Source organism: Podarcis tiliguerta, assembly GCF_965153285.1.
Source record: "Podarcis tiliguerta genome assembly, chromosome: 2".
Lineage (NCBI taxonomy): Eukaryota > Metazoa > Chordata > Lepidosauria > Squamata > Lacertidae > Podarcis > Podarcis tiliguerta.
In genome coordinates, this window is record NC_139535.1 from 91,154,215 (window position 1) to 91,182,124 (window position 27,910).

At 39.9% G+C, this 27,910-nt stretch overlaps 1 protein-coding gene and 1 long non-coding RNA gene across 8 annotated transcripts in view; both read left to right on the forward strand.

Annotated features, from left to right (window-relative positions):
* The window catches only part of CSNK1D (casein kinase 1 delta), a 39,275-nt gene that overhangs the window by 1,048 nt on the left and 10,317 nt on the right, over positions 1–27,910 (forward strand). For 2 of the 7 annotated variants that reach the window (XM_083430146.1, XM_083430145.1), the window contains exons 2-8: positions 5,355–5,465; positions 7,463–7,611; positions 9,449–9,677; positions 10,848–11,018; positions 12,347–12,495; positions 16,048–16,219; positions 16,603–16,742. In XM_083430146.1, the coding sequence (XP_083286272.1) occupies positions 5,355–5,465; positions 7,463–7,611; positions 9,449–9,677; positions 10,848–11,018; positions 12,347–12,495; positions 16,048–16,219; positions 16,603–16,742 (1,121 nt within the window). Of the gene's footprint in view, positions 1–5,354; positions 5,466–7,462; positions 7,612–9,448; positions 9,678–10,847; positions 11,019–12,346; positions 12,496–16,047; positions 16,220–16,602; positions 16,743–17,034; positions 19,642–21,810; positions 23,601–24,937; positions 25,006–27,910 lie in introns of those variants that run through there. The other 5 variants (XM_083430147.1, XM_083430143.1, XM_083430144.1 and 2 more) reach the window with 5 other exon arrangements.
* On the forward strand, positions 25,012–27,654 carry LOC310672658. Its single transcript, XR_014508717.1, has 2 exons — positions 25,012–26,080; positions 26,162–27,654. It is a non-coding gene; the product is annotated as an uncharacterized lncRNA (long non-coding RNA).

A 27,910-nucleotide genomic window follows, 5' to 3' on the forward strand; every position in this document is an offset into this window, starting at 1 on the left:
GGTTATTTTTTGCAGAGTAACTCTTCTCCTTTTGTCACTTGTCATGTCTGCTATAGCTTTTAGCTGAATTGTAACATGGGGAGAAATTACAGGTTTTGCGCTGCTTTCTGGAACTAAGGCACACCTGGTTATTTTCAGCTTAGTCCCCTAATTTTGATGGCAGTGTAACTGTGAACCTGAGCCAGAGGCCTGCTAACTTACATCTTTGGTAATAAATCTTTAATAGACCCTGAGGGATGATGTGGATTTTCTCCTGCATTTTGTATGTTGTAAGCTAGTCTAGGTGTCGCCTTTCAAATTCATAGGCTTTATGCAAAGGTAAGCCAGAAAAAAAATCTGCTAGGTGAAACTGATGCTGGCAAATAGTTAATGGTTCAATCCTGCAAAGGCATATGCCTATGCATTGCAGTATGCATTGAGTGGCTGTAATGGGATTGCTGACTGTGCATGCTGCTATCTATACAAGGGTGTAAGTCAATCCAAGTCTGAGCTCCTGCGTTTAAAAATACACTAATTTATGCATGTCAGGAGCAGTGAGACCAGTTGTGAAGCCTTCTTAATTCTTGTTAATTGAGAGGTTCCCTCCCTCTTGAAATCTGCTTCAGTGCATGGCTGGCCTTTAGAATATGGATGTGTTAATAACATTAAATAACTTGTGTACTTCTTTGTTCTTCACTGTTGGGGGGGGGCAGATGAGAACAACTAGCACTTTGGTTTTGAATCATTGTATTCTAAAACTGGACATCTGTTTTCATAGATTGTGGGAATGCAGTTTTCTAGAATCTTAGTGTCACCATGCTTGGTGTTGGTTTTGGCCTACAGATAAAGCTACTTGAGAACAGTTTTAAGGTATTTCTCTTGCTTACTCTACACTACATTAGCTATCTGAGAGTTATGAAGTACAGCAGTTATTTTGGAGCTATATATAAGGGTGCGGCCCCAGAAGGAGAAAGGTCGTGCTGTGGCAGCTCCACCTATGGGAGCAGTAGTTAAAGTCGTTGTGCAGGTTAGGAAACTTTGTATATAATCAGAAGAGTTGTTTTAGTCTTGTTCTTAATAACATAGTCCATCTGGCTGTCAACTATCAGGCAGATGTTTCTAGTTTATGTGAGGAGGAGCTACCTATTTGATTATTTTCATTTTGAGAATTATGTACAAGAGAGGCTGCAGGCATCTGTAGCCTATATATAAAGATGGTGTGTCAAATCGGTATTAAGCACATACATATTTTGGCCATGTGTATGCAATTCGTTAGAATATCAGCACCCAAATAATGAGTCTTTAAATTGTCATACTTGTGAAACAACAGAGAGTAGCTTAAAACAAAGCACTGAAGATGGTTAAATGTTTAACCATTGTAATCCTTGAAAGAAAGAGAAAATCTGCCCAAATGTCTAATTCTGGGACTTTCCCCTAACACAGTGAAGTCTTTGATGCCTATAAGTGAACTGGTTTCTACGTCGCAATAAAGCATATTTAATGTTTAACCACAGTTTATTGCAAATTAGTAGTGGGTGCCTGCTGATCAAAGCTTCCTGCTTTGTTCATCCCTTGCTGTTGGCCATACTGCTCTGGGAGCAATAAAGCACAAGCTTTGACTTGTATATTCAGACCAAATATTGTGGTTTGTTTCTCTCCGAACAAATTATAAGAGGTAGCCAAGGTTTATTCTTGCCTTACTACTTATGGTTTGTTGGGGGGGGGGGACTTTGAGCCCAGGTTTAGGCAGCACAACAGTCCAAGGCTTGTAGCTTGTTGTAGCTAGGAACATGAGAAAAATGAAGCAGGGACTCCTGAGCAGTGAACACAAGCACGTTGGTCAGTTGTGTTAAACCATAGTTAAGCATTGGTTTCTTGTAATAATATTTCCTATACTCCTTTATGTATTTAAAAGATAGATACCTTGCTCTTTCACCAATGGTTTCCAAGGCAGCCCTTGTAGGTACAATACAATTAAGCAATACTGAAGAAACTTTTGTGCTCACTTAGAGTATTGGTATGTTACAAAATCTTCCCAACACAAGATCCATTGTTGCACCCATGGAATGATGGGACTTGCTCTTAGCTGTTCTGCTGTCACTCATGCCTTCCAATCTTCTCAGTTTCTGGGGAGGTCTCTAACCCTCCAGAACAGATTTTGGGTTGGGGGTCACCCAGGAGACTTCAGAGAAGAGAGGAAGGGGGAATCGGTTGCACAAGCAGAGCACAACAGTTGGATATTGCCTAATAGCTTTGGTGAATAGTCATCTTGCTCTGTAACAACTTACATATTGTATTGAAAAGTAGATCCTAGGAATCCTTGAGTTGAGTTCTTCTGGAACAGCTTTTTAATGTATGGAAGTATAGCTCGCACTATCAGTGTTACTCTGCTGCATCAGCAAGACCAATGCTGTTATTTCTTTGTATATGTTGTAGAGGTCAGTTGGCCTTTGTTACTTGGTTTGAGGCTGTAAGTAGGTATTCCAGATAATCCAGTGCAAAGTTCTGTCTCTAGATAGGAGATGTAGGGGTTTCTCAGCTTCTGCTAGTCATAAAATAAATGTTAATGTCTGATAGGAAGATCTTGAGGTTTTTGGTTTTTCAGTGGTGTGGATTCCTTTTACAACAGAAGTAGTTTTTGCCACTTCTTAGTCAGGAAGATCCCAACTCCTATTGTAGCAGAAGCTGTGAGTCCCATGGCAAATTAGTATTGTGCATTAATTTGAAAATATAGCTAACAACTTCATTTGGTGAAATATATCTTACATAGACATGATTCTTATCCCAGAATTTGACCTTTAGCCAGCTTCTGTTTTCTTAAGAATTGTGAAATGTTGCCCAGTCACTAGAAACTTTTTTTGGCAGAAAATGTGCTTACCTAAGAGAAGCTTCCTTGCTCAGGAATCTGTACCTAACTGTGCATGGTTGCAGCTGAGCCCCTTCTTAAGTGAATAAAGAACAAATTGCTTATGGCCTGTGGTTTTTGCTTAGTGGAGTTAATATTTTATGTACTGTTCTAAAGATAATATGCAGTAAAATGGCTTGACCCTTTTAAGCAGCATACTTCTTCCTAGTTCTCCCCTATATAAATACAATATAGAAGGGTTAATATGGGACATATTAAAGAAGACTCCCTGAGTGAGAGAGTGCATGCATGCACAATGTGTGTGCACACCATGTCACAGTCTTGATATACAGTGGTACATCTGGTTGCGAATGGGATCCTTTCCGGAGGCCCGTTTACAACATGAAAATAGCGCAACCTGAAGCGCTGTATCTGTGAAGGTGCGCGGCACAATTTGGCGCTTGTTTGCATGTGCGAGTGGCAAAACCCAGAAGTAACCCTTTCCGGTACTTCCGGGTCGCCACGGGACGTAACCTGAAAGAATGTAACATGAAGCAAACGTAACGAGATATGACTGTACCTAAAACCAAGTTGTATATTGTAACACTACTGTTGCATTCATTCTGGTTAAAAAAAGTTAATCCCTTGTTACCTCGGATATTAACCTCTCTCTCTTAGCCAAAATCATTATGTGTATAATGTAGTCTGTATGTGAAACACTGGTGCTACATGCAAGAGCCTTCCAAATAAAATCATGTTTAGAAAGGGGAGACAGTGTTTTAAACCAGAAGGCTCAGCTAAATCAAGATGTGAACCTGGAGAAGTCATTGTGCTGTGTGCAATCCGTCGCTTGTCATTGACATTTCCTGTGTCTTGTATGCAAGTGGGCCTGCCTATTCACGAGCGTGGAATGTCCTTATCAGCTTAAAGGCATGCCATACTCTATGTTCTCTCTCCTCTTGCATTTCGTCTGCTCCCAGACTTAGATGAGACTGAAAGTAGACTATTACAGCCCTTGCATGCTTGTCTATTTCATAAAATTTATGTGTACCACTTAATTGTTAACAAAAAACCTCAAAGTAGTTTACAAAGGGAATAAAACAATAACATTATCAGTAGAAACAGCTCTATAAAACATTTGAAAGATAAAATCAACTATAAGCTAAAAACACACATCAACATTTTTCATGTAAGAATGTGATTGTTTAGTGTGGCAGTGCCTACACTTTGGAATTCCCTGCCTATTGAGATCAAGCAGGTGCCTTCACTGTACTCTTTTTGGTACCTGCTAAAAATGTTTTTGTTTAAACAAGCCTACCCTGATGCTTAGAAAGTTGAGGTAATTTCAGTCTGCTTTAGCATTTTAACTTTTATATGTTTTTAAGTATGGTTGTGAAATTTCCTTGATTTTACTATTTTATCTTTTGTAAACTGCTTTGAGGTTTTTTACAATCAAGTGGTGTATAAATTTTATGAAATAAATAAATTCCCTTTGACTTGTGTATATTAAATAGGACATAATCTGCAGGTGCTCATGATACTGTAGTACAGTACATGCTGCATTACAAAACACAACTTAGTGGATACTGAGAAATTGAGTAATAAGAAACCTATTGAAATCATTGTTTACAAATTAAGGAATTGCTTTTGCACACAACAGATGAATGTAGAATCTTAACCATCATTTTAGAGCCCTTATGTCCCATTGGTTTTGATGAAGAGCTAATGTGTGAATGGGCTTGTGGACAGGACTTCCTCTTCTTATCTTTCCCCCCTGCAGCCAGCTGCGCACACCCTAGGTTTCTCTGGAGACTCCCCCAAACCTCCAAAGCAGTTTTTGAGGGTATATGGCATGGGAACTGCAGGAGGGAGAAAAGTGTAGTTGCACAAGAGGAAATCTGTTCTGCTCACTTGCACACACCCTTGGATACAACCCACTGTGAAATCACTAAGACTTAAATGGGCTTAAGTTTGCCTAGATTGTATCCTGTTTACGCGTGGGTTATGTTCCCGGGCACCGCATGCATCAGTGAAATTGTGTATAATTAAAACCCATTGAAAAAGTCTGCAAACACACCATTCCACCTCTGCCCTGCCTGTGTTCCACCCTTTTAGAGATATTTCACTGATGTCTTTATGACATTTCTGGGTCATACACATATTGAACATGTGTAAACAGGGCTGCCTTTAATGTATAGGTGACACTACCAATGCAAGTTATATCAGTTCAAAAGCATGAGGGGAATGCACATGCAGCGTTAGAAATTAGCTAGGCACCAGCCGCATTCTGCTCCTGATGTGGGTACAATTGCAACCACGTGGAGATCTCTAGATGCTAGGTTGGCGACTGACATCTCCACCTTTTTCTCCAAGGCTTGCATGGTTCACCCCCCTTCTTGGTTATTCCATACAACTACCTTGTGATGCCAGCAACTGTTACACACATTGCCAGGGTGTATAAGCAATTTCTTTGGTTAGTTCATGTTTGATAGTCTTGGATTTTGAAGTTGTGTTTTCTTCTCTCCTTCAGGGACTGACATTGCTGCTGGAGAAGAGGTTGCCATCAAATTGGAATGTGTGAAAACCAAACATCCTCAACTCCATATAGAAAGCAAAATTTACAAAATGATGCAGGGTGGAGGTAAAAATTATCTGTGCTGATAAGTCATATGGGTGCTAATGTTCTAGCTATAAACTGAAGAAGGCAGATAGCACTGCATATGTGCACAAGTGATTTCATGGTTACCTTCCTGCCATGCATTAGGGAGCTACAGCAGTAGAATCCTAAATGTGCTTTCTTAGAAATAAGAGTAGCACTGAGTTCATTGAGTCTTTAATCCTAAGTAAGTATGGGTGGGACTTCAGTTTTAGTCTTCATTCTCAATGTTCTAATAAGGTAGGCTCTTGTTTACACAGGGGGTTGTGAGGCTGACAAACAATTGCTTCACTAAGATTTACCCTCTGAGCCCGTGGATTACCAACACTACCTCAACCTGTCTGCTAATTACTTAAATGCAAATCAAGTTGTTGTTTATCTGTGACATATTTCTGAGTTGTAATGTTAAAGGAAAGGAACTCTTGAACTGTAGATCATGAACATGAGAGGTTTTCAATCACACAAATGAGATATACAGTGGTACCTCGCAAGACGAATGCCTCCGAAGACGAAAAACTCGCAAGACGAAAGAGTTTTCTGAGTTGCTTCGCAAGACGGATTTCCCTATGGGCTTGCTTCGCAAGACGAAACGTCTTGCGCCTTTTTTTAAAAAAATGCCAATGCATTCCTATGGGAAACCGTCAATACACAGTGGTGCTTCGCAAGACGAAGAAACTCGCAGAATGAATTAATTTCGTCTTGCGAGGCACCACTGTACATATTATTGAAATTATGATCTGACAGTAGTGTCAATCCTGGTTTGACAATCTTAAAACTGGGCAGATCCTTTTACTTAAAGGCATGGTCATTGCATTTGATACCATATAGGCAAGATACCATTTCACTCTTGAACTTCGTGAGAAGCTTTCTTGTTTGGACCTATACTTTTTCTCAGTAATTGCAAACTGCTTTTTATAGTTTCAGAGGCACAAAAATTATTACATTTGTTTTGCTATAACCTTGAGTGTGGATCTGTTAACTGACAACAGTTAACTACATGGGCATAGTTCTTGAAAGTCTTGTAATTTGCTACTCATTTCAGATGAGTAGCATTGTCCATTGCAGAGTACCTGAATGTGCCTTCCCCAAGTTAGGCAAATATACTCTGGAGATGGGGTTCAGCAGATATTATTAGAGTTCTGCATTGTGTTACTCTAGATGATGCATAAATAAATGTGCTCTTACTCATACAATCTTGCAATGCTGGAGAGAGAAGCCAAATGCAGACCTGGCACAGTTCCGCTCTGTGCTGGTAACCACTGAGCCAGCTGCTTGCATGATTCAGATTATTTTAAAGTAGGGGTGGGAAATCAATGTTTCTGGACTACATCTCTCATTATCCCCTGCCAATCACCTTGCTAGCCAGAGCTGATGCAACTTGGAGTCCAACAACACCTGGAGGGTCAGAGGTTACCCATCTCTTGTTTAAAGTGTTCTTTATTCTGATCTTCTAGCTTTAATTACCTAGAATTATGACACAGTAATATCAGGCAGAGTGGGGAATGCAGGTAGTGGTGAAAGAATTGAGCAACTCTCAGAACTTATTTGGGGGGAATCTTCTGAAGCTGTAACCAAGGGAACCTCATAATTTCTGAGCCCAGGTTAAACAGCACAGATTTAAAATGTCATATACAAATATGCTATAAAATATTTGTTGAATTCTGAGTATTCATAGCTACTGTAAACTAATTTGACAACAATGGTCTTTCCCTCCCTTTTGGCTTCTTAATAGGGAGTACTTGTACTTAGATAGAAGGAGAAGATCACATCCCATTGGAAGCACATCTATACAAGGTGTCCCAGGACCTTCCTCCAGTTCCAGTCTCTTCCCCCCATCTCCCCCCCCCCCCAAATGCATACATTTTTCAGGAAGAAAAATGTGCTGTAATTCAGATAATAATCTGTGGGTGTGTCATACATATTTTGTGCAGATACCTTCTGTTTTCACAAAATACTATAGTAATTTCCCCCCTTTTTTCTAGTGGGCATTCCCACAATCAAATGGTGCGGCGCTGAAGGTGACTACAATGTAATGGTGATGGAGTTGTTGGGACCAAGCCTTGAAGATCTCTTTAACTTCTGTTCAAGAAAATTCAGCCTCAAGACAGTCCTTTTACTTGCTGACCAAATGGTATTAAAATCTTTGCATGTCTTGATTATTGGGTAGGAGGGCTTCCTTAAATCCTCTCTGCATTCTATAAATAATTGTCTTATATGGAACAAAATTTGGATCTCCTTTCTTTCAGAGGGCAGGTAGAAAGCCTACCACTTAAGCTATTCTCTTCATATACCAGAAAATAAAATGTGTCCAGTACAAATAATGCTTTTAAAGTTATTTTTGCCAGTGTGAATCAGACCAATTTAGCTGCAGTGGGAAACATGCTTGTGCTTCTTTAAAATACATACTTTTTCCAAAATGGATTGTCCTCAGGGTTGCAAATAGAGGCTGTGTAGTTAGTGGCTGTTGGGCTGGATTCTAAAGCATTCACCCCTTTCTAGTGTGTTAGGCTACATTCCTTATCTATCTCTTGACATGAGGGTTTGCAATTATTTTAAAAGCTAATCTTTCCCTCAAGGGGTAACAACAGTCAACACATCAAGTTTTACAGATTCTTCAACTTTTTGTTAGGATCAAGTTGCAGAATCTGAGCCTATATGTATTTAAAACTTTGCTGCCACAAAAAATTGGCCAGTTTATGCATAATAAATAACTTCTTGAAAATGTTATATAAATCAACTTGTGAATTGTTCTTCCAAAATAAGTGTGAAGACATTCTTGGTTTGTACTTCTGCACAGACATAGAAGACAATAAGAACTAAATATGTCCGTGAATAATATCTTCTCTAATGGCTATTAGGATGTCTGTATGTGTGTCCATTTTTAAACCCTTAGGTTCAGAAAGGTTGAAGTAAAACAGCAGGACTGTAAATATTCCAGTTATGTGTACTGCTACTATTTGAAGCATCTGGAAACCATGCTTTATGCAAGCAAGTGGCACTGAAATGATACAGCAATGGTGCTAGATGACGCCAGGGTCAGTAGTCAGACAGTTTGGGCACTGGCTGAGGCTCCCAGGGGCTTGGAAGAGAGCCCCTCACTGGACCAGCCGCAGCACCATTCACCATCTTCCCTGCTGGACCCACCAATATTTTTCAGCAGTACACAGTGTTTCTGCTTTTAAATAGGAGCCAAGCTTACCTTTCACCCTCAGTGGTCACCTGCCATTTTGAAGTTACTCAGAGTATATTGTCTTGCCTTACTGATTTTGTAGGTCTATAGGTAGGATTGGGCCATGACCTGATTGGAAGTAGACATAGTGAGGGCTCATTGTTGGCACTATGCCAAGGGCTTTCTGGCTTCAGCCTTGGAGGCAACTATTGGTCTAATGTAGTAGTACTGCTGTTACAGCAAAATCTTTAGAGCCAAAACTTAATCTTACCTAGTTGAAGATCCTTGGAGGTTTTTAAGCAGATGTTGGATGGCCATCTGTCATGTAAGCTCTAGTTGAGATTTCTGCATTGCAGGGTGTTGGACTGGATGTCCCTCAGGATCCCTACACAGCTCTTTTTTTGGGGGGGGGGGATGTCACCCTTTCAGTGCCCAAAGTGAGATCCACTTAAGACATTAATTCTTGCTTCATCAAAAGACCCAGGAGGAAAGCCACTTAGACTGCAATCTTATACACATGTACCTGTCAGTAAATCCTATTGATCTTAATTAGACTTACTTCCTAGTTGTCATGTGTACAGTTGCACAGTTAGAAACAAGTTAAACTGGCTTGTGGTATTTTAAAAAGAGGGTTAAGTAGAATAAATAATGCAGGCATAATAAAGCAAGCAAATAGCTTTTAAGCTTAAACGTTATCAAAGTAGGATTTTAGTATTAAAGCCCAATATAAAGGAGCAGCTGGTTGTTTTTGAAAGGTTTTATATGCTGTAATTCTGAAATTATGTCTTTCTGCAATTAGATTAGCCGAATAGAATACATTCATTCGAAGAACTTCATCCACCGAGATGTAAAGCCTGACAACTTCCTGATGGGATTAGGCAAGAAGGGCAATCTTGTCTACATCATAGATTTTGGGCTGGCCAAGAAATATCGGGATGCTCGAACGCACCAGCACATTCCATATCGTGAAAATAAAAATTTAACAGGAACCGCCCGCTATGCCTCTATCAACACTCATCTTGGAATTGGTGAGCTGGTAGCAGATTATTTTGGTTATTGTTGTAGGAATGTTCATGCAATAAGACATCTGGATAAAATAAATTGTTCTGGCTACCATTGAAAAAAGGGGGCTTTGATCTGGGAGTGAGCCCTGTTGAATCCAGTAGGACTTATTTCTGAATAGATGTTGTTAGGATTGCGCTGTATGTGCATCAGTGAAACAAATCAAATGGTCATGCTCTCTAATGCATGTGACAGCCTCAAACAAGATGTTGGGAGTGTTTCATCCAATAAACTTCCATTGGGATAGCTTGGTAGATTTTTTCTTGGGGTCAGACTACCATATATGGGATCGAGAAGAAATTTCCCTTCAGGTCAAGCTTGTAAAAGTTATCTCAGGATTTGTTTTGTTTCTGTTTGCCTCCACTTGCATGCAGACATAAAACTTGCCTTGCTAGAAGCTGTTTCCAATGGCACAACAACAAAGAACTTTACCATAAAGAAGATTATAGTCCTGAGAGATATGGGTTGGAGAACACTGTGTCTTTCACTGCAGCCTGTGTCAAGAAATTGTGGCTAAGCTTGCAACTTGGCTCAGTGGTGTGAATCATCGTTAGCAGCTTTCTGCAGTATGTCTGTTCTTGGCACTGTGGCTTGAATTTCCTTGGTTGATTGCAGGGCTCCACAGATGTCTTTGCACCCCTCCCCAGAGTTCTCCGTGAATTTCAGGGGGTGCTTGGGGAGAGGTCTCCTCACACTAGCATGGTAGGAGCAGCATTCAGAGACTGTAAAAGATTCAAGCAAAATGAAATAAGATCCACCTTCTCTCCTCAGTTCAGAGGATTTGGGGCAGGAAGGAGCCAGAAGCAACTAAATCATGGTTGCCTTTACGCTCAAAGCTGTAAAACCCTGGTTGATCGGCAAGTGTTGTGGGTGAATGATTCTGTATTTCTGTTGTGGTATGGACCTATATGGCCATTTGAGCAGTTTCCAGTATGGGATTCTTTAGGAATAATTGTTGGATAATTGCAAGAGTAAACCATTTTTCATACTGATTTTATTGGCAAGGTTGAAATTAACTATTTAACAGTGTTTTTCTTGCAGGTAAGATCTTTGTTGTGTAATTTTTGCTTTAAGCATATTTGAACCATTTCACCAGATGATAGAACCTAATGGCTCCACTCTTCTACTCCTTGTAGAACAATCTCGCAGAGATGACTTGGAGTCCTTGGGCTATGTACTCATGTATTTTAACCTGGGCTCCCTCCCCTGGCAGGGATTGAAGGCAGCTACAAAAAGACAGAAATATGAACGCATCAGTGAAAAGAAAATGTCCACACCCATTGAGGTTTTGTGTAAAGGATACCCTTGTAAGTTTATTCTCTGAAATAGATGTCTTCAGTATTGATTTCAAAGCTAACTGTTCAGTGAAACTTACATTAACTTGATGTTACATTTTCTGTTACCTCTCTATCTTAGAAATTATTCTAGCTCTTATTTGTATGTACTAACGCTTTCTTGTTATTTGGTTAAAATTTCATTTAATGGTTAAATGAAGGTATGTTGTTTGGCTGCTTTGTAAACAACTTCAAACCCCCCCCCCCTTTTTTGTGCTCCCCTCTTTCCAAGGTGCTGCTTATGTATGGATTTTTCTCTGTCTACGCTGTTTGGTATTCAATGAGCAGCTTACCATGATGAACAAATGAGTTACATGTTCAGTCAGCACATGTTCAGTCACAGTGCATAAGTTACCAGTCGTTGCTTTAAAAAGAAATATCTCTCTCTCTGTTTTGTTTGTTTTATTGCATTTATGAATTACAGTGGTGCCTCGCAAGACGAAAAGAATCCGTTCCGCGAGTCTTTTCGTCTTGCGGTTTTTTCGTCTTGCGAAGCAAGCCCATTAGCGGAGTAGCGCTATTAGCGCTATTGGCAGTTTAAGGGCTAAAAACGGCTTTTTAAGGCTTAAGGGATTAGCGGTTTTGCTGCTAAAATGCTTTTAGCAGCTTAGCGCTTCAGAAAAAGGGGTTTTGGGGCGGAAAAAAAACCTCAATTTTTTTTGTCAATTTTCGTCTTGCAAAGCAAGCCCATAGGGAAATTCGTCTTGCGAAGCGCCTCTGCAAACGGAAAACCCTTTCGTCTTGCGGGTTTTCCGTCTTGCGAGGCATTCGTCTTGCGGGGCACCACTGTACAGTTATATTGTACTTTTCCTCCAAGGAACTCGGTGGCATACATGATTGTGACCTTTTTATCCTCACAGCAACCTTGTGAGACATCTTTGACTGAGAGACAGTGACTGGCCCAAAGTCACACAGCTTCATAGCTTGAGTGGGGATTTTAACCCTGATCTGCCAGATCCTAGTTCAGCAACCTGCTAACTTTTGTACCATACTTAATCTTTCTATTGTTTATACCACTGTGGACTAGAATAGGGCTCTCTACACTCCTCTGCAGGTTGCCTCTGCCATTGTAGCCTAGTAATTTCCCTGACAGTCATGAAGGATTGTGCTGCATGTGAAAAAAAGCATATCACTTCCTGATTACATATGGGAAAAGCAGTTCACGGTTCTGTCACCTTGGTTACTATGAGAAGCATTGAGCCAATACTTTGGAAAGCAGATGAGCTGATGAATCTGTGCTGGATATTGTTGTTTGCACTGACTTTACGATAACATCATCAGGATTTCTCATTTCTTTTTAGCTGAATTTGCTACATACCTGAATTTTTGCCGCTCGTTGCGTTTTGATGACAAACCGGATTATTCATATCTAAGGCAATTATTCAGAAACCTCTTCCACAGACAAGGCTTCTCCTATGACTATGTATTTGACTGGAACATGCTGAAATTTGTAAGTAGTCAGTACTTGCTAACTTAATTTTTTTTTAATTGTGGAAAACAGAGTGAGAGCTTGATATCTGACATTAAGAGCTGGAGGTGAAATAATATATTTCACAGTGCTTGTTCATGTTTGTAGCAAATGGCAGTTTGGTGTGAACTGTTACAAGCAATGAAACTGAAACCAATTTTAGCTTTATAACAGGACTAGTGGTTAAAGTATCAAACTGCAAATCTGTGAGCACTCACCTGGGAGTAAGCTACATTGAAACAGGGCGATTTGCTTTGTAGTAAACAGGCTTGGGATGCCTCTGTAAATCCTTGAAGACTGGGGATCTATATATATGAGTGGCAGCTAGCAATGTATCCAATTGTAAATAATCAAAGCTGATGATCTGATGTTGTCTCATTCCTTGCCTAGCTGTAAGAGGTTGTACACATTTACCATAATCACTCTGGGGGACCAAATGCGTTCTCTGGGTGTTGTCTTCAGCTATTTTATAATTTGTAATGACCAGAAGGTATGGAAGCTGTAAGATGACTGTAGAATGACATTAAAATTTATGATATAACTGCATTACTTTGGTGGTCAGCTTGCGGTCACTTACCTTGTAGCAAAAACTTGGAAGCTTTGGAAGGCTTTGTAATTAGCAACCGTACTTCCAAAGATAGAAGTCACATACGCAAAGAGAAGACATAAATTTGTACTGCATTTGCAGGCTTTCAGTACTCACATTTTGTTTAGATTTTTTGATTAGCGAGAGATCCTATTTTAAAACAGAAAAAAGCCTGACATTCTGTATTTACAGCAAGACAGACGAGAAAGAATAAATATTGTATGCTTGTGACAGTGGCTCTAGTTGGATTCCCAAAGTGTTTCTTGTTTCTTCCAAAAGCAAAAACCTTGCTACCTTTTCTAGTTTTTATTAACAAAACACTATTTGGATGTTGGGTCTGTATATCTATGTGTAGGTGCATTCATTGTTAGAGAAATCAATAAGTTTGGTTGGGGATTTAGGATTAAAACAGGATGGACTCTGACCTGGTTGAGAAGCAGCATACAGAAAAAATGGTAAAGCTCACCGCTTAGCTACTAGAACAAGCATTTGCAATGTTTTGCTTTCACATGTAACCACAAGCTGCCTAGAACAGGGAAGTATTGCTACGCAGGGTAAACAGTTTATTTTAGAAAAATTTGAAACATGTTGAAACTTTTGCTTGTACCCTCCATTTAATTTTAAGGAAGTGAACCCTGTACTTCACGTGACTATGCATAAAAATCTTTTGAAGTCTACGTATCGGTAGAGGACTCTCTGACTCTCATGGGGTCAGAGACCACTCTCTCAGGTACTTGAATAAAGAGCTAAGGTGAATCTCTCCATGGTTTCTGATTTACACACACATATATGATTAAAATAAAATTAACTATGTTTTTTAAATATAAAGAACTCAGTGTGTATGAGATGTTGCACAATAATTGGCATATGCATTTCATACTCCTGAGATTCAATATACCATTCTTTGTGACTTGCATCCATCTTTCGTCCTTCCCTAATAGACTTTGTCTATTGAATATCTGTATCTCAGTGTTAGTCATTCTTTCTTCTGCAAATGTGATACAAGTTGATGTCACACCATTCTGTTCCGTCTGGAGCATGGTTACATTACAGACCAAAAGAAAAAAAAACTGCCTTTGGATCAGTTCAGTACATTTTAGGTTTGCCAAGGCATTTTGATCCCTGAAAATCCACTCTGAGGCAGAAGCCTTGCTAGAAGGCCATGTGGTGTGACTTCTACACCAGTTCTTGGAACCAAAGCTGGTCTATATCGATCTGTTATACTCATGTGCAGTCACATTTCTTCATGATAATGAAGAAATATTTTGTACATCATTCACACCATAGATCATAGGGGTATCTTTTCAGTGAGATAGTTCATCATCAGGTAATTACTTTATTCTGTTAAGAATTCCCTATTCTGCCTGCCTTTTTTCAGTCTGCAAAAGTGTGCCTAACCCCCTCTCAAAAGCCTGGGCAAAGAGCTGTGTCTTCACTTGTCGACCCAGCAGATAATATTGGTGCAATATGTGTGTCAGCAGGGAGGAAGTCATCCCATAGGTGAGGAGCCACCACCAAGAAGGTCTTGTGCACCACAACCACCTAACCTTCACTTGGTGATGGAAGCACAAATGCGACCTCCGCTACAGATGTTAATGACCTGGTAGGCTGATAGAGAAGGAAGTGTTGCTTCAGGTATTTGGCCTCCAGGTCCCTTGGGGCTTTAGATGTGGCAGCAAAGCACCCTAAACTGGCCTTCAGAATAATTTGTTAGCTGCTTAGGACCAGTGTTATGAAGTCTCCCATAATCCATTTTTTTTCTGAACCATTGATTTCCAGTCCAGTTTCACACTTTCTGTTTCAGCTGTTGCATTTCCCTCTCTAATTCTATTGTAACATTAGTAAATATTATGCAGACATCAGGAAAAGGCAAAACGTGTTAGGTGATAACTTGCTGGTGTTCATTCCACACTTGGTTTTGTTTTTTATTTAACAGTGACTTCAGAACTACAACACATGGGTTTCAGGGAAATTGTTGCTTTGCTTCACACCTTTTGCGAATAAGAATGCAACATGGATAGTGATCTCCGTAGTACGGTGTTTGTTTGTTTGATCAAGCAAATTGTTAAGCATTTTTTATATATGGAGATTGTGCAGTACATCGAGGATAGCATTGGATTCAGTGGAGCTAAAATACTTTCTTCCAGCTGACAAAGCCAAGAATATAAGAAGTGTAATTTTCTCACAGTAACCAACTTTAAGCACAACAACACTCTCCCCAGCACCTGATATTCAGATGTATGCACTTCCAATACTGGAGGTATCTGCCAAGTAAACCAGCATCTGATATTTCTCCTCTCTACTTTGGGTAGCTACCAGGCTGAATATTTGTGGCTGATTTCCAAGAATCATCAACATAAATCCCCTTATTCTTTGCTGCTGTAGAAGAAGAAAGACGTCAGGACTGCCTTTCTTTAAAAATATTGTCCAATGCTACCACTGTTCTTTTGTTTTTAGGGTAGTCATAAAAGTGTTGTGCAGCAGCTTTGAACAAATGTATTTTCCAACTATGAGCTATTTTGGCCAAATACTATAGGTACCCGGGTGTTTTCTTTGTATCTTGTTAGCAATTGCAAGTTCCACATCCTCTGGCATCATGGATTTGTTCCATGTCTGCTCTTAGTAGGTAATATTTTATGAAATTGTGGCAAATAAGAATTTTTTATATATATAAAAAACTAAATCCTGTTAAAAATTAAAAAAATATTGTGATCACAATTCATTTCCCTTTTTAAAAATAGGTACAGGGCTGAGAGAATAACCTGCTACCTTCTGAGTCTATGTCTGATTTGGACCCAGAGTCTGCTTTTCCTTCTTACTGTCTTTTGGTGGTCCAGATAAGCTCAGCAGTGTAGCATTGACACTGCAACTACTCTCAACACTGAATACAGGTTTTTAACTAATTGATTCCAAATGTTGGTATAATGCCAAATTACATGTTCTTGCAGGGTGCAAGCCGTGCAGTCGAAGATGCTGAGCGTGAACGAAGAGAGAGAGAAGAAAGACTGAGACACACACGAAATCCTGCAGTTCGTGGCTTACCTTCCACTGCCTCTGGCAGGCTGAGGGGGACACAAGATGTAGCTCCACCAACCCCTCTTACCCCAACTTCACATACAGGTAAGCCAAAGAATGCTTTGAGGTGGGCTTCCTTCTAGTTAATCACTTCCTCTTGCGCCACAGCTTACTCCATTCAACACCTCAAGGCTTTTAGGGGGGCGGGGGGTAGGAAATTCTTCTTACTCTAGCCCGTTTTGGCATGCTTATCTTTGAATCCTACCCTCAACATTTAAGAACAGTATTTTATAACATTAATTTCTTGACTTACAAGCCTCTCCCTAGTTAGACTTCAAAGGGGACTGAGTGCCTTGTGGGTTTAATAGTTCTGACATCATGAAGGTGCTTATAAAGTGATGCCTCTGTCGGCTTCCCTTTATTGCAATAGTTCATTTTGTCTAGTAAATACAGGCACAAAATTAAGTTTTACTTTTTATTTTGGTCAGCAAACACATCTCCTCGGCCAGTGTCTGGAATGGAGAGAGAACGGAAAGTGAGTATGCGATTGCATCGTGGGGCCCCTGTCAATATCTCCTCGTCTGATTTAACAGGCCGACAAGATACCTCACGCATGTCAACCTCACAGGTACAAAACAGTTCTGATTTTTTTTATGGGGAAAAGACTAGGAGCTCAGTAATGTCCTTTGACAAGATCAGAGTAAAAATATTCTTTGAGTAGGATAGATTGTCTCACAATTATGTTTAGACATGCCATTCTCTTGGTTGATCTGAATTAGCTGAAGAACCGCTACTTGTGAAGTACTTAGCTTTCTGACCTTGAAGTTTAAGTGTGAAGGAGGGTGTTGTATAGGTTATTAAAATTGAGGGCTGGGTACCTCCCTTGTTTAATGCCTTTTTGGATATTTGTGTATTTGCAGGATACAGACTTTTAACAGCCATGGAAATATCAGTGACTTTTACTATACTATGTGAATCATCAACTGACTTAAATGTCATGTTTTCTTCTAACCACTGCAGATCTCAGAAGCCTTGTGCAAATGAATCAAAGCTATTACTTGTTACATTTCATGCCGAAGAAGGATCAATAAGTGCTCTCCTTTTATCCTTAGTACAGACTCAATTTGTCCAATATTACACATGGGCAATGTAAATTGTAGCCTTAGTCATCAGTCCTTTGTTCTGTAGTGTCTAGTTGCAAAGTTGCACCCATTTGGCAATTTTGACATGGCTTGAGCTGTATTTTCAAATAAATTGCCATTTATGGAAAATAGCTACCAGCTTCTGTCTGGTATAAGTGACCATCTGTAATCATATCCGGTATAAGAGGAGTGTGCTTAAAGCTACTGTAGCACTGAAATTGTTATGCCTGTGAAATACGAGGTTGAAAGAGGAATGATCTGTCTTGCATTCTTTGTATTACTTTGTTAGGTGATGGTACTATTCATACTACTTTGATTTTCTTTTCTTGTAGAATTTACTAAAGCTAGAAGTAAAAAATGATTTCCAAATTAGCCCTGGGCATGCATCCTTGTTGAAAGTATGGAGCTAAACTAGACTAGTTGTTGTGAATGAGTCTGTACCTGACTGCAGTAAGCAACCTTCTTGACCATGGGACAGCTAATTGCAGATTGTAACATTTTGCCTACAGCATGCATTACTGGTTTATTTTAATAACCTGTGGCATATGTTCAGAATATTTCAGTTGAATTACAGCACGGCTCACATAACAGGCTGTAAGTGTAAATTAATGTTGTATAAAAGGAAGAGTATTTTTGGAAGATAAATGCATATCCTGCATGGTTGTGCAGTGGAATGACAATTGACTCCATTTTGTTGGTCTTTTTTTGTTTGTTTCCAAACAGAAGGAAAATGTTTGGTGCCTGAAGAGAGTATATTCACTAACATTTGCAGCTTGAAACATTCCAGTTTCTTATTCCATTGTAGATTCCCTCACAATATGTGTGACACACAACCAAAAAAGGCTTGGATTTCATGCAAGTCCTACAGTACTTTACAAAATGAAGCTTTGTCTCATGAAAGCCACAGCAGGGGACTCTAGGCTTTCTCATTCCAAAACAGTAGCTAAAAAACCAGTTGTGAATTTCTGAATAGTGATATTGTTCAGGTTTGATTCTAAGAGAAGGGTGTATGTGTGAGAACCAGAGAACACACTAAAATTTTGGGAAGGCCAGATCAGGAGAAGAGCCATTTGAAGGCATTGGCAAATTGATCTTTGACTTTGTGTCAGTTGAAGAAATGCTAAAGGAGCAAAAGGTTCCAAAGCTGAACAGGACATAAATGTGGATGTTGCAGTTGGTGTTTAGAGCACCAAGCATCAAAACTCAAACAGTCACAAATGTTAGACAAAGGCAGCAGATGACACAGGAGCTTTTAGTAGCTTTAAAAATAGAAAACTCTCAAACCAGTGGTGCCTGTTTGTTGGAAAGATAATTGAGGGTTAAAACTTTTTTCGTAAAAAGTATAAAGGAGGAAATGTGTTGATTATGGTTAGTTTGGATTAACTGTTGCAGTAAGAAAAAAGAGAGATTGATTGTTTTACATCATGGCTATAGTGAGTTCCATTGGCCACATTGGGACTTGGTTTTTGAGTAAAGATGCATAGAATTGTTCTTTGTTTACTTCAGAAAAGTAAATAAAACTTCTGGTCTTTTTGCTGTTGTTATATCAAAACCATCATAAACTTTTGTCTGTGACCAGTAGTTACTGCTAAAGGTATGTAGTTTGACTCTAGTTCAGAACCATCACAATTCCTCAAATGCTAAATAGTATCTGATACAAAGAGCAAAAACCTTTTGGGAAGAAAGTCTTTAATGCAGAATAATAGGGAATTTCAAGTTTCAACTCCATAGGAGCACAAATTTTGTCACCCATCACTAGTGTTTGCAATAAAGTGATTAAAGTTTATTATACTATATACCGAGGCTTCAAAATCAAAGATCCAGTCCTTAAACAACACAAGTAAGATTTTCTGGAAGCCCAGAGTCTGTACCTAATAGGCATTCTTTGTCATACTGATTATAAATACATTCTTAATGCCATACTTTTGCTTGATTTGAATGCTATCTCCAGTCTTAGGCAAAACAGATGGCAGCTTTTTGAACAAGTCTCTAAATCTCTTTTTCCTCTTGTTAATATCCAATAAATGTCTACTCCAGGACATGAGTAAGAGGTGTATAAAGCATATTTCCCCCTTCATTCAATATACACTGGCCAGATTCACAGTGGATAAGATCTCCTTGATCCCTACTCTAAGATCCTGACATTGCATGCTGGGATGGAGCTGGGGAAGATGTTTTTCTCTAGGATTTAAATGAGTGTGTCCTGTGGGTGTATTGCAGACTTGATAATTTTGAAGAAGAAAAAATAAACCTTTTGGAGTTTTGAGACTATCTCTTTTATCTTCCATCTGTAAAGCCAAGCTCCAGCAGACCTCGAAGGAAGAGGAAGAAAGTGCGTATTTTAACAACTTAAATGACCTGGAATAAAGCACTTTTAGACTCTGAGGTGTAGTTGCTTGCTTTCCTTTACATCAGGGCCATTGAAAAGCAGAATGAATTGCATCTAATACCTGCAAATCTTGTTGGATTTGATAATTGAACTTAGAAGGCAGTAAACGTCCAATAAGTCTTGTCTAGATCAGTGTGTCTCTTTCCTAGCTCTCTTGTTTGTGATGATGGTTTGCATTGCACATATAATTGGTCATTTTCATCTGAAATGACTACCTTATAAAAAATGGGTGTGGAGCTGTGAAGATTGCCTTGGCTGTGTTAAGTGAGTAAAAAGTAGTTTGAAATATTTCTGTACCGCTCCAGCAGAGATCCTAGGACCAATTACAAAAAATGTGTCAATAGACCGACCCTCCACCCCCTTCAAATCATTCATGAGTGTGTAATCGTTCTACCAGCTCATGAATTTAGTGCAGTTTGATTACTTTTTTTTGTTTACTTGTTTAAAGTAAAATAGTTTATTTAAAAGCTTAACAACTGGTTCAGAAACATACTTTAAACATATTCACAGTATTTCAGGATGAGACGGACCTCGTTCCAAAAACACCTGACAGGTTATGAGCCAAACAAGACTAAAACTTCAGTTGGTTCATCTTGTAAATATAAATATCTTGGAAACCTGGCTCATTAAATGTTGAGAATCCCAAAAGTGAAAATCCAAGTAGATAAATTCCAAACTGATGAAGGTAAATTCCCTTCTACTAGCTGTAGCCCTCTCCAGCTGCTTTGCTGCCTTTGCCCTTCCTTGTACTTAACTGGACAACGGGGTGCTACTTCTCCATATATGTAAGAAGTAGTTGTGGGTTAAACAGTGGAATTCAAGCCAAAAAGGATCCACTCCCAATTTCTTGTAGTAGATCATGTTAACTTCCACTGACTATAAAAACTTGGGAGTCTGATGGCACTGATGTTCCTTGGTATATGATCCTTGTCTGCTACAAAATGAAGTATCTTGGTATATGAGCCTTCTCGCATGTACCTCATTCTTCCTAGCAAAGGGCACGTATTTCATAAGAAATTGTTGAATAATCTGTAATGTGCAACTGTTTTTTTTCAAAAACTGAGCAAGGTGCTTCACAAAATGGTGATCATAATGCAGTGGAGCATTACACTGCGTACTTGATGCAATTACAAATGACCCTCTTTGCTAAGTCACAAATGTATGAAATTTCTGTGACCTACTTTTTCTATTCAGACTCTTGCAAAAGAGAATGAAGATTAAGAGTATGGAATCCAGCACTTCCTGAATGAAAAGAGATTGGCCTATCACAATAGCTTTTAAATACTGTTTCAAAAATATCCTTCTAGCCAAACTTGAGGCTTTTGAGTTTGGAAATGAAAATGTACGGAGTGTAGTGCAGTTGTTTCTTCAATGAAATTGGCTGCGCTTTTGAAATTTGCCACTTTCCAGGGGTTAGTGAGAGTTACCCCTGCTAAGTAGCAAATGGTACCAGCCCAGCTAAGTAGCAAATGGTACCAGTAGCAAATGGTACCAGCCACTGTAACATCTATCAGCAGAAAACTGGCTATGCTCTGGCTCTCCGCCAGTAATTTTACATCAGTTGTCTGCCTATGCATCCTTCCTGGTTACTGGCTTGAACTGCTTTCCCCATGCTATACTATAGTGCTGTGCATGGTAGCCTGTAGGGGCGGGGAGTTCAGCATTGTGGTGTAGAGGTTTAGCAGCAACAAAACACAGGTTGGCTAGTCCCTTAACAGAACTACAGTATACAAATGTGTGTCGTCCCTTTCTGCAAATCTCTGTGTGCTGACACACTGAAAGATTAAAGGTCTTGCTGTCTTCTTTCCTTTGAAGATTTCCACTTTAGTACTAATTTCTTTGACTAAATGTCTTTGCTACCACTTTTAGAGAGTTTCCCTTGGTCATGAAGACCCTGCTTTCCTAACAAATCACAATTCTTGCAGTAGGTATAATACAACCTACTTACTATGCTTATGTTGCCATGAGAGCAGTCATATATATATATATATATTGTAATTTTTCATAGTTACAATCCAAGCACAATAGCCTCTTCCACAGCTCCAAAGCATCTCAAACATGATTAAATTATGTGAATTCTTATCTGGCACCCCAGTAATATTTCATCTGTCAGCATTAAATCCCAGTAATGATATCTTTAACTATTTCCTTGGTGACCACTCTAGCAGGTACACCAGGGGATGGGTTGTGTGTGGAGCCTGCGGGGAGCTGAGAATTTGAAGTTGCTGCAGAGAAAGAAAGGCAGAAAGAAGAGCAAATGAGACAAAAGGCAGAAGATGGCGAAGAAAGAAGAGTTAATAATGATCAGAGAAGTGATTTAAGAGGGACAATTTTCTTCTCAAATGTTTGAATTCTACTGTACAGTATTAAATAAAACTGCTAAACTTCTAGGTCCTCTACATTGACCAGATTCATGCTTTGGCCTCTGCCAAAAATTCCTTCCAGTTGGTATGGTAGGTGGTTGTGGGCCAAGTGACACGATTCCATACTTGGTGGCCATATAAGAGATCAAATGGAGAGCCACTAAAGACTAATGTTGTGGTTCATGTTGGGTTGCTAAAGTTAGAGAGTCATAAAGTAGGGTGGGCAAAAGCCTTTCCTAGAGGATGAATGGAAGGAAAGCCAGGATGCAATGCAGAAGTGCAATCAGCTTTTCCACCTTCAAAATCATAGTGGTTGGGAGGAGAATATTGGATACACAATATTCACAAAATACAAAAGGTATGTCTAAATCTGAAAATGGTTGGCATTCTGTCAGACATTTGGCAAGAAAACCCCACCTCAATCATATGCATACCTCCAGATGACTGGTGGGGTCACTGATGACCAAAAGTTCCTCAGTACACATACCTCTCAAATCTTTCCACATGGAAAACTAGATGTTTGGTGGAAGAGTTCTAGCCTTTTCCCTGACCTCCTTCTACATATGAAGTGAATCTCTTGTATGAAGGAGTATTTTGTTAATGTAAGCCCCCATTCGTGATCTGAAGAGGTACAACCCACACACAAGTTTATCACTTCAACAAAAAATGGACTACAGAGGCTGTGCCTTTTGAGAAAATACAAAAAGAGGACTGCTCCCTCTGGATCACTCGAGAATAGTCTTGACACATACTTGGATTCATAGGTCTGTTATCTAATGTGCAGGGGTGGGCCGTATTCCCTTTTGTTGTTGAGTAACTGGCCACATTCCCTTCTGATTAATCTGGAGGTGGGCAACATGATGGCAGTGGACAAGGCCAAAGCCAAAAGTGAACAGGCCACCCACTTTTCTCTCACATTAGCAGGCTGGCTGGAGAAGGACAGATCACTATTGCCAAAGGTTTGAACTGATAGCTTTAGATGGCTTCCTCTCCTCCATGGCTCTCCATTTCAGCTTCTCTTCTCCTTGCCCCTTCTCGACAATTTTCCCTCTTTGGCTAGTGGTCTGAACGAATTGCTTACCAAGGGCTTCTCTACCCTCTCCATTGCTTCATCTCTTTTGGCTTCCCAACCACCAGTCTATCTTTTCTCCCCTCCTGCATGAAATTAGATTCTCACTCTTGGCCTAAAGTCTGTTTTAATGAATTGCTAGCCAGCAGTTTTGTGTGTAGTGAAGCTGCAGGGGCAGTCCCCATCATACTCATGATATGATTCTATATTTGTGCATGCAACTGTATGCACACCACCATAGACGGAACAGTTGCAACTGTAAATCTGCATGCCATAGCACATGTGGTGGTAGTGCACGTGGCCTAATGGCCCCTTGCTCCTAAGGGAATTTCAGCTGACAGTTCTGTGAATTGATCCATATCCTCAGTATTGCTTTTTCTTAATCAACGAAGTTTATTTGCTCATTATGTACAGGTAGTGCTGCTATATAGGTAGTGGTGTTTGGATGTCTTCCCTTAGCCATTCCTTTTACTTCACATTCTTCTGTAAAAGCGGGCCTTTAATTAAATGATGTAACATTTGATTCATCAGGTGTGTTCTAACCTTTCTCTCTTATCGTTTCAAACGCAAGTTTTCCCAAACATGTTCAGAGGTTCTGTTCTTTTGGGAATTCTGGTTGTCCTTTTCCATTACTATGGGAAAGATGCAGGGGCTTGCACTGGTTAGAAAACAAAATTGGTCACGTTCTTGATTATCATGTACACAGATTTCCTTTTTGCTACCTGAATGGCATTGTGCCTTTTACAAACTCATTTTGGAAGAATGTGATGGCTTTCAAGCTTGGCCATCTTCTGAAGGATGGGTAGTGCCGATGTGCCTTCTATGAATAAACAGTTGACCCTCTCACTTCTAGATGGCTTAGACTGCAACAAAAACCTTTGCTGCAGTTTTGCTGAATTTAGCTGTACGTACTTGGAGATGGGTAGAGGGCATTTAAGGCTTAAACTGAATGTTTCTTCTGATGTTGCAGTGATCGCCCCCAAAGTAAGAGGGCCTTTCTCTCCCCCTCCTTTCTTTTTTACATAGATGAGCTCCACCTCCAGCTGTTAAGTGTTGGTGTGTGTATAAGCGTGAACATGTGTTAATTGCTCCGTGTGTAAAGGAAAGGGGGCATTGAGAACCACTGGGGGGGGGGGATAGACTTGAATCAGGAAGCTGTGATCCCTACTGACTCTACTTGACTAGATTGAATGAAAAACTAGGCTTTAGAAAAACTAGCTTTAGAAATGTGTTGTACATCAAACCTGTTTCCCTTAGAATATGAGATTCTTTTGAATTGCCAGTGTTACACACACAGATGTGGTGAATCTGTAAGGTTAGTAAGCCTGCAAGATCTAAGTTGTGTGCTGTCATGGAGAGAGTGTAAAAGGCTGGCTGCTTTAACTCTCAAAGTTGTGCCCATATGCTTGTTTGTGGATCACAGCCAGAAGGCTTCAGATTGAGCTGGTAGACACTTTAGTGCTAATGAGATGAGGGTTCTCTTCCATTGCAAAGAGTTTTGAAATACTGTGCAGAGTAGTCGCTGTGACACAGGAAAATGTTTTTTGAATCAGTGGCCAGTGCTGGCGATAAACAGTTAACACGATGGTGATGCTTTTGAGCTGAGAGTTACTGGAACAAAAAGCACCTCCAAAAACTGTTGGTTGCCACCTGCTGCTGAAGCAGCCTTTCTTTAAACCACTAGTTGTTGAAAACACATACCTTGTAGGGGCTTTCAAATCGCTGAAGAATCAATGTCTGCGAGGCCTCTGAATCAAGAACCATTCCAAATTCAGAGCAGCTCCAGTTAGAATCATAGTTGGGAATTATATATTGGGCAGTGGAATTGTTACAAATGGCTGTCTTTTCCCCCCACCTCAGAATAGCATTCCTTTCGAACACCATGGCAAGTAGCTGCTCGTCTCCTTCTCGTTGGAAAGCAGCACTGGGTGAGTCCATTCTCACGAGACACCAGCTTGGCGGGTGGGTTTGGATTCACTCCTGCGGGGACATCAAATTGGGTGGCTTTTCATGTCTTTCAGCACTTTATTTCCTTCTACCTTGCAGATAACCTTAGTAGTAGGTATACTTCAAATTAATTAAAACTATTTCTCCCCCCCCCCCCTTGAAAAATTGTAGTACTTCACTAGAATTGCTCCATAACTGTCGATAGACCAGATGGTATATTTGCAGGGTAACCTACAGTGTGGTACTGGAATGCTTAAGGTCCTTCATGTGGCATTTTTTTCTCGCTTGGAAATCATCTCCCAGTAAAGGACAGAGTGCATGCCTTGTTTAGCCTTCTGTTTTTCTGCTAATTCACTTGCCTGGTGTATATGTCTGTAAACCAAGCAGTGACTTACCAGGACTACTCAAATATGCAGCCTTCTGCTTCTAAGCTAAGTTTTAGCGTAGTGCATTATCTAAACCTGGACTTGTGCTTAAGCCCTCTCCTTACTATAACCATGAACTTTGGCCAAGAAAATCCCGTACAACTCATGGTTAGCGAAGAAGAACTTGTCGACCAACCTGAGCTTGGGTGACATGCTCAGCCAAACTTTGGCTTTGCATTTTATTAATTTTTATTTATTAAATTCGTTAGTCACTTTATCTTGTCCAGGGCAGCCCAAAGTGACGTACAACCAAACAGACAATAATTAAAAAAATCTGATGTATGGGTACACAACCCCTACATTTGGGAGGAGATGAGCAGCTGCTAGCTGCTCTCTGGGAATCCTCAAATTTGCATAGTCTCCATAAGCTTACTGTCTTTGGCTTGCTGTGATTTACGAACCAGGCCATTGAATCTTAACCAATTTGGAATTGTACCAAGTATAGGAGAAATGCCACATCTGAAGGGGGCCTTAGTTCTGCTAATCACAAGATTATTACATGTTTGCTAGTAAAAGTTAGAATTGAGTGTTGTGTCTTATATAAGACCTGCATTCCTGAGCAATTACAGTACCCTATTGCAACAAAACATGTGAGTCTTTTTTAAATAGTTGAGAGCCTGCAAGAAGTGTTGTTGCAGAACTAGAACTTTAAATAACATGCCTTCCAACACTTTCAGCAAGTCCATTTCCCTGAGGAGGATATAAATGAAAGGTTTCTTATCACTCACAGTCTCCTTGTATCTTAGCAGAAATTGGATCAAACATTTTCACAGCTATAAACCTTAAAATAACTTAAAACTGGATAGAGCAATAAAACTCAATCACACACCAGTATCCAGTACTGTGAAAAGTTAGGCTAATATTGTCTTTTAATTGCCTAATTTAAGTATGATTAGAACAGAGCATTAATGCATCCTTTTACTCTCGTCCCTTTCCCACAAGCAGCCAAAGATTAAAAAAACATTTTCAAACTGACAATGAAGATGAAACTGTGCCTCTAGACTCTTTACAGGAGACTTCTAAATGATTGCATGGATAGAAAATGAATGGATGCCTGTGAGAGCAGCAGTTCTAAAGCTTATCCATTGATTGATCTTTTTGTCTTGACGATAGGAGCTTCAGCAGAGCAAAATGAAGTGTGTGTGCGTGTGTGTGTGCGTGTAGACAATCTGTAGCTTGTTGCCAACCTGTAGAGGCTGTTCCTTTTGCTTTTCGGTCAGACTGAATTCTTGTTGCTTAGATGCTGTTATTGGGCTCTCTCCCTCTCCCCGCCATTGTTATAACTCCACATTACACTAATCTCTCACTACCTTATTTCTCTTCTCCCTGCTGCTTTTGTGTTCGTTTGATTCCATAGCCCTTTACTTTGTTAATTACATTAGCAAACTGATTATCCACATGGGTCAGATCATCTGGATAATCCAGCTGTTCATAATTTCGACTGAGCGGGAGGATTCTCTTCTGAACCACCTTGAATGAAGAGTTCACACTGGGTCCTCCTAACGGGATGCTTCTGCTTGTCTTGAGAGTGTGTTAAAACAAAGGCAGGACCACAGCAGAGACGTAGAGTTCCTGTACTTTGTACTCTGTGGGAATTTTTCAGCTAGCTTACCCCACTTCACATGGTGGTGGTGGTGGCGGTGGCGGCAGTGGTGGCGGTGGCGGCAGGGAATTGAAATGGGTCAGGCAGCAAAGATCAACATTTTAGCAACTAAAGTGGGTAAAAATTTCCTCTGAGTAAAGAACTGTAGAATCCAGTCCACTATCAAGGTCTTTGTCTGTAATGATTAACCTCTTGTTGCATGTCAAAACATCACCGCTGCTGCAGTTTGACTTAATAACAGGTCCCTATGAACTGTGCATCAAAAGAATAGTCCCAATTCTTCCAAGGGTCAAAACTATGTAAACAGGCTATTTGTTGTCAGTCCAAACATTGCACAGAGCTGAGTAGCTTAATTTTGGCTGCTGTAATACTGAATTTAGGATTCCTTCCACAAGGCTTGAATGGATCCTTTGGATGGATGGATCCTTTGAAACTGTTCTTCTCACCATCAGATTTGTGCAAGCTGTTTTCCAAATCCACTTAGGTTGGCAGAGTTTTTATTCCTTTGCCACTGAAATTTTATTTTGTGGTTGTAAAGGAAGGGACTTCCTTTTGCACTGTCCCCATAACTTGCAGAATGCTTAATAGTTTGTTTGTTTGTTTGTTTTTTAAAAAAGGCGAACAGTGGTTTCCCATCCAACACACGTATATTTGAAGGGAAGAGACTGAGGCAAATTTCATTCCCATTCTTGTGAAAGGAAACTTCAGTTTTCATTTTGAACCAAAAAGCCAGAGGACTTTCAGAGAATTTGTAGGTACCTCAGTGGCTGATCAAAGTGTTGGGGCAATTCTTTAGAAATTGTTCCTTCTTCGTTCAGGTATGCAGTGTGCTGAAGCCTCCACAAACTAAGACTGACA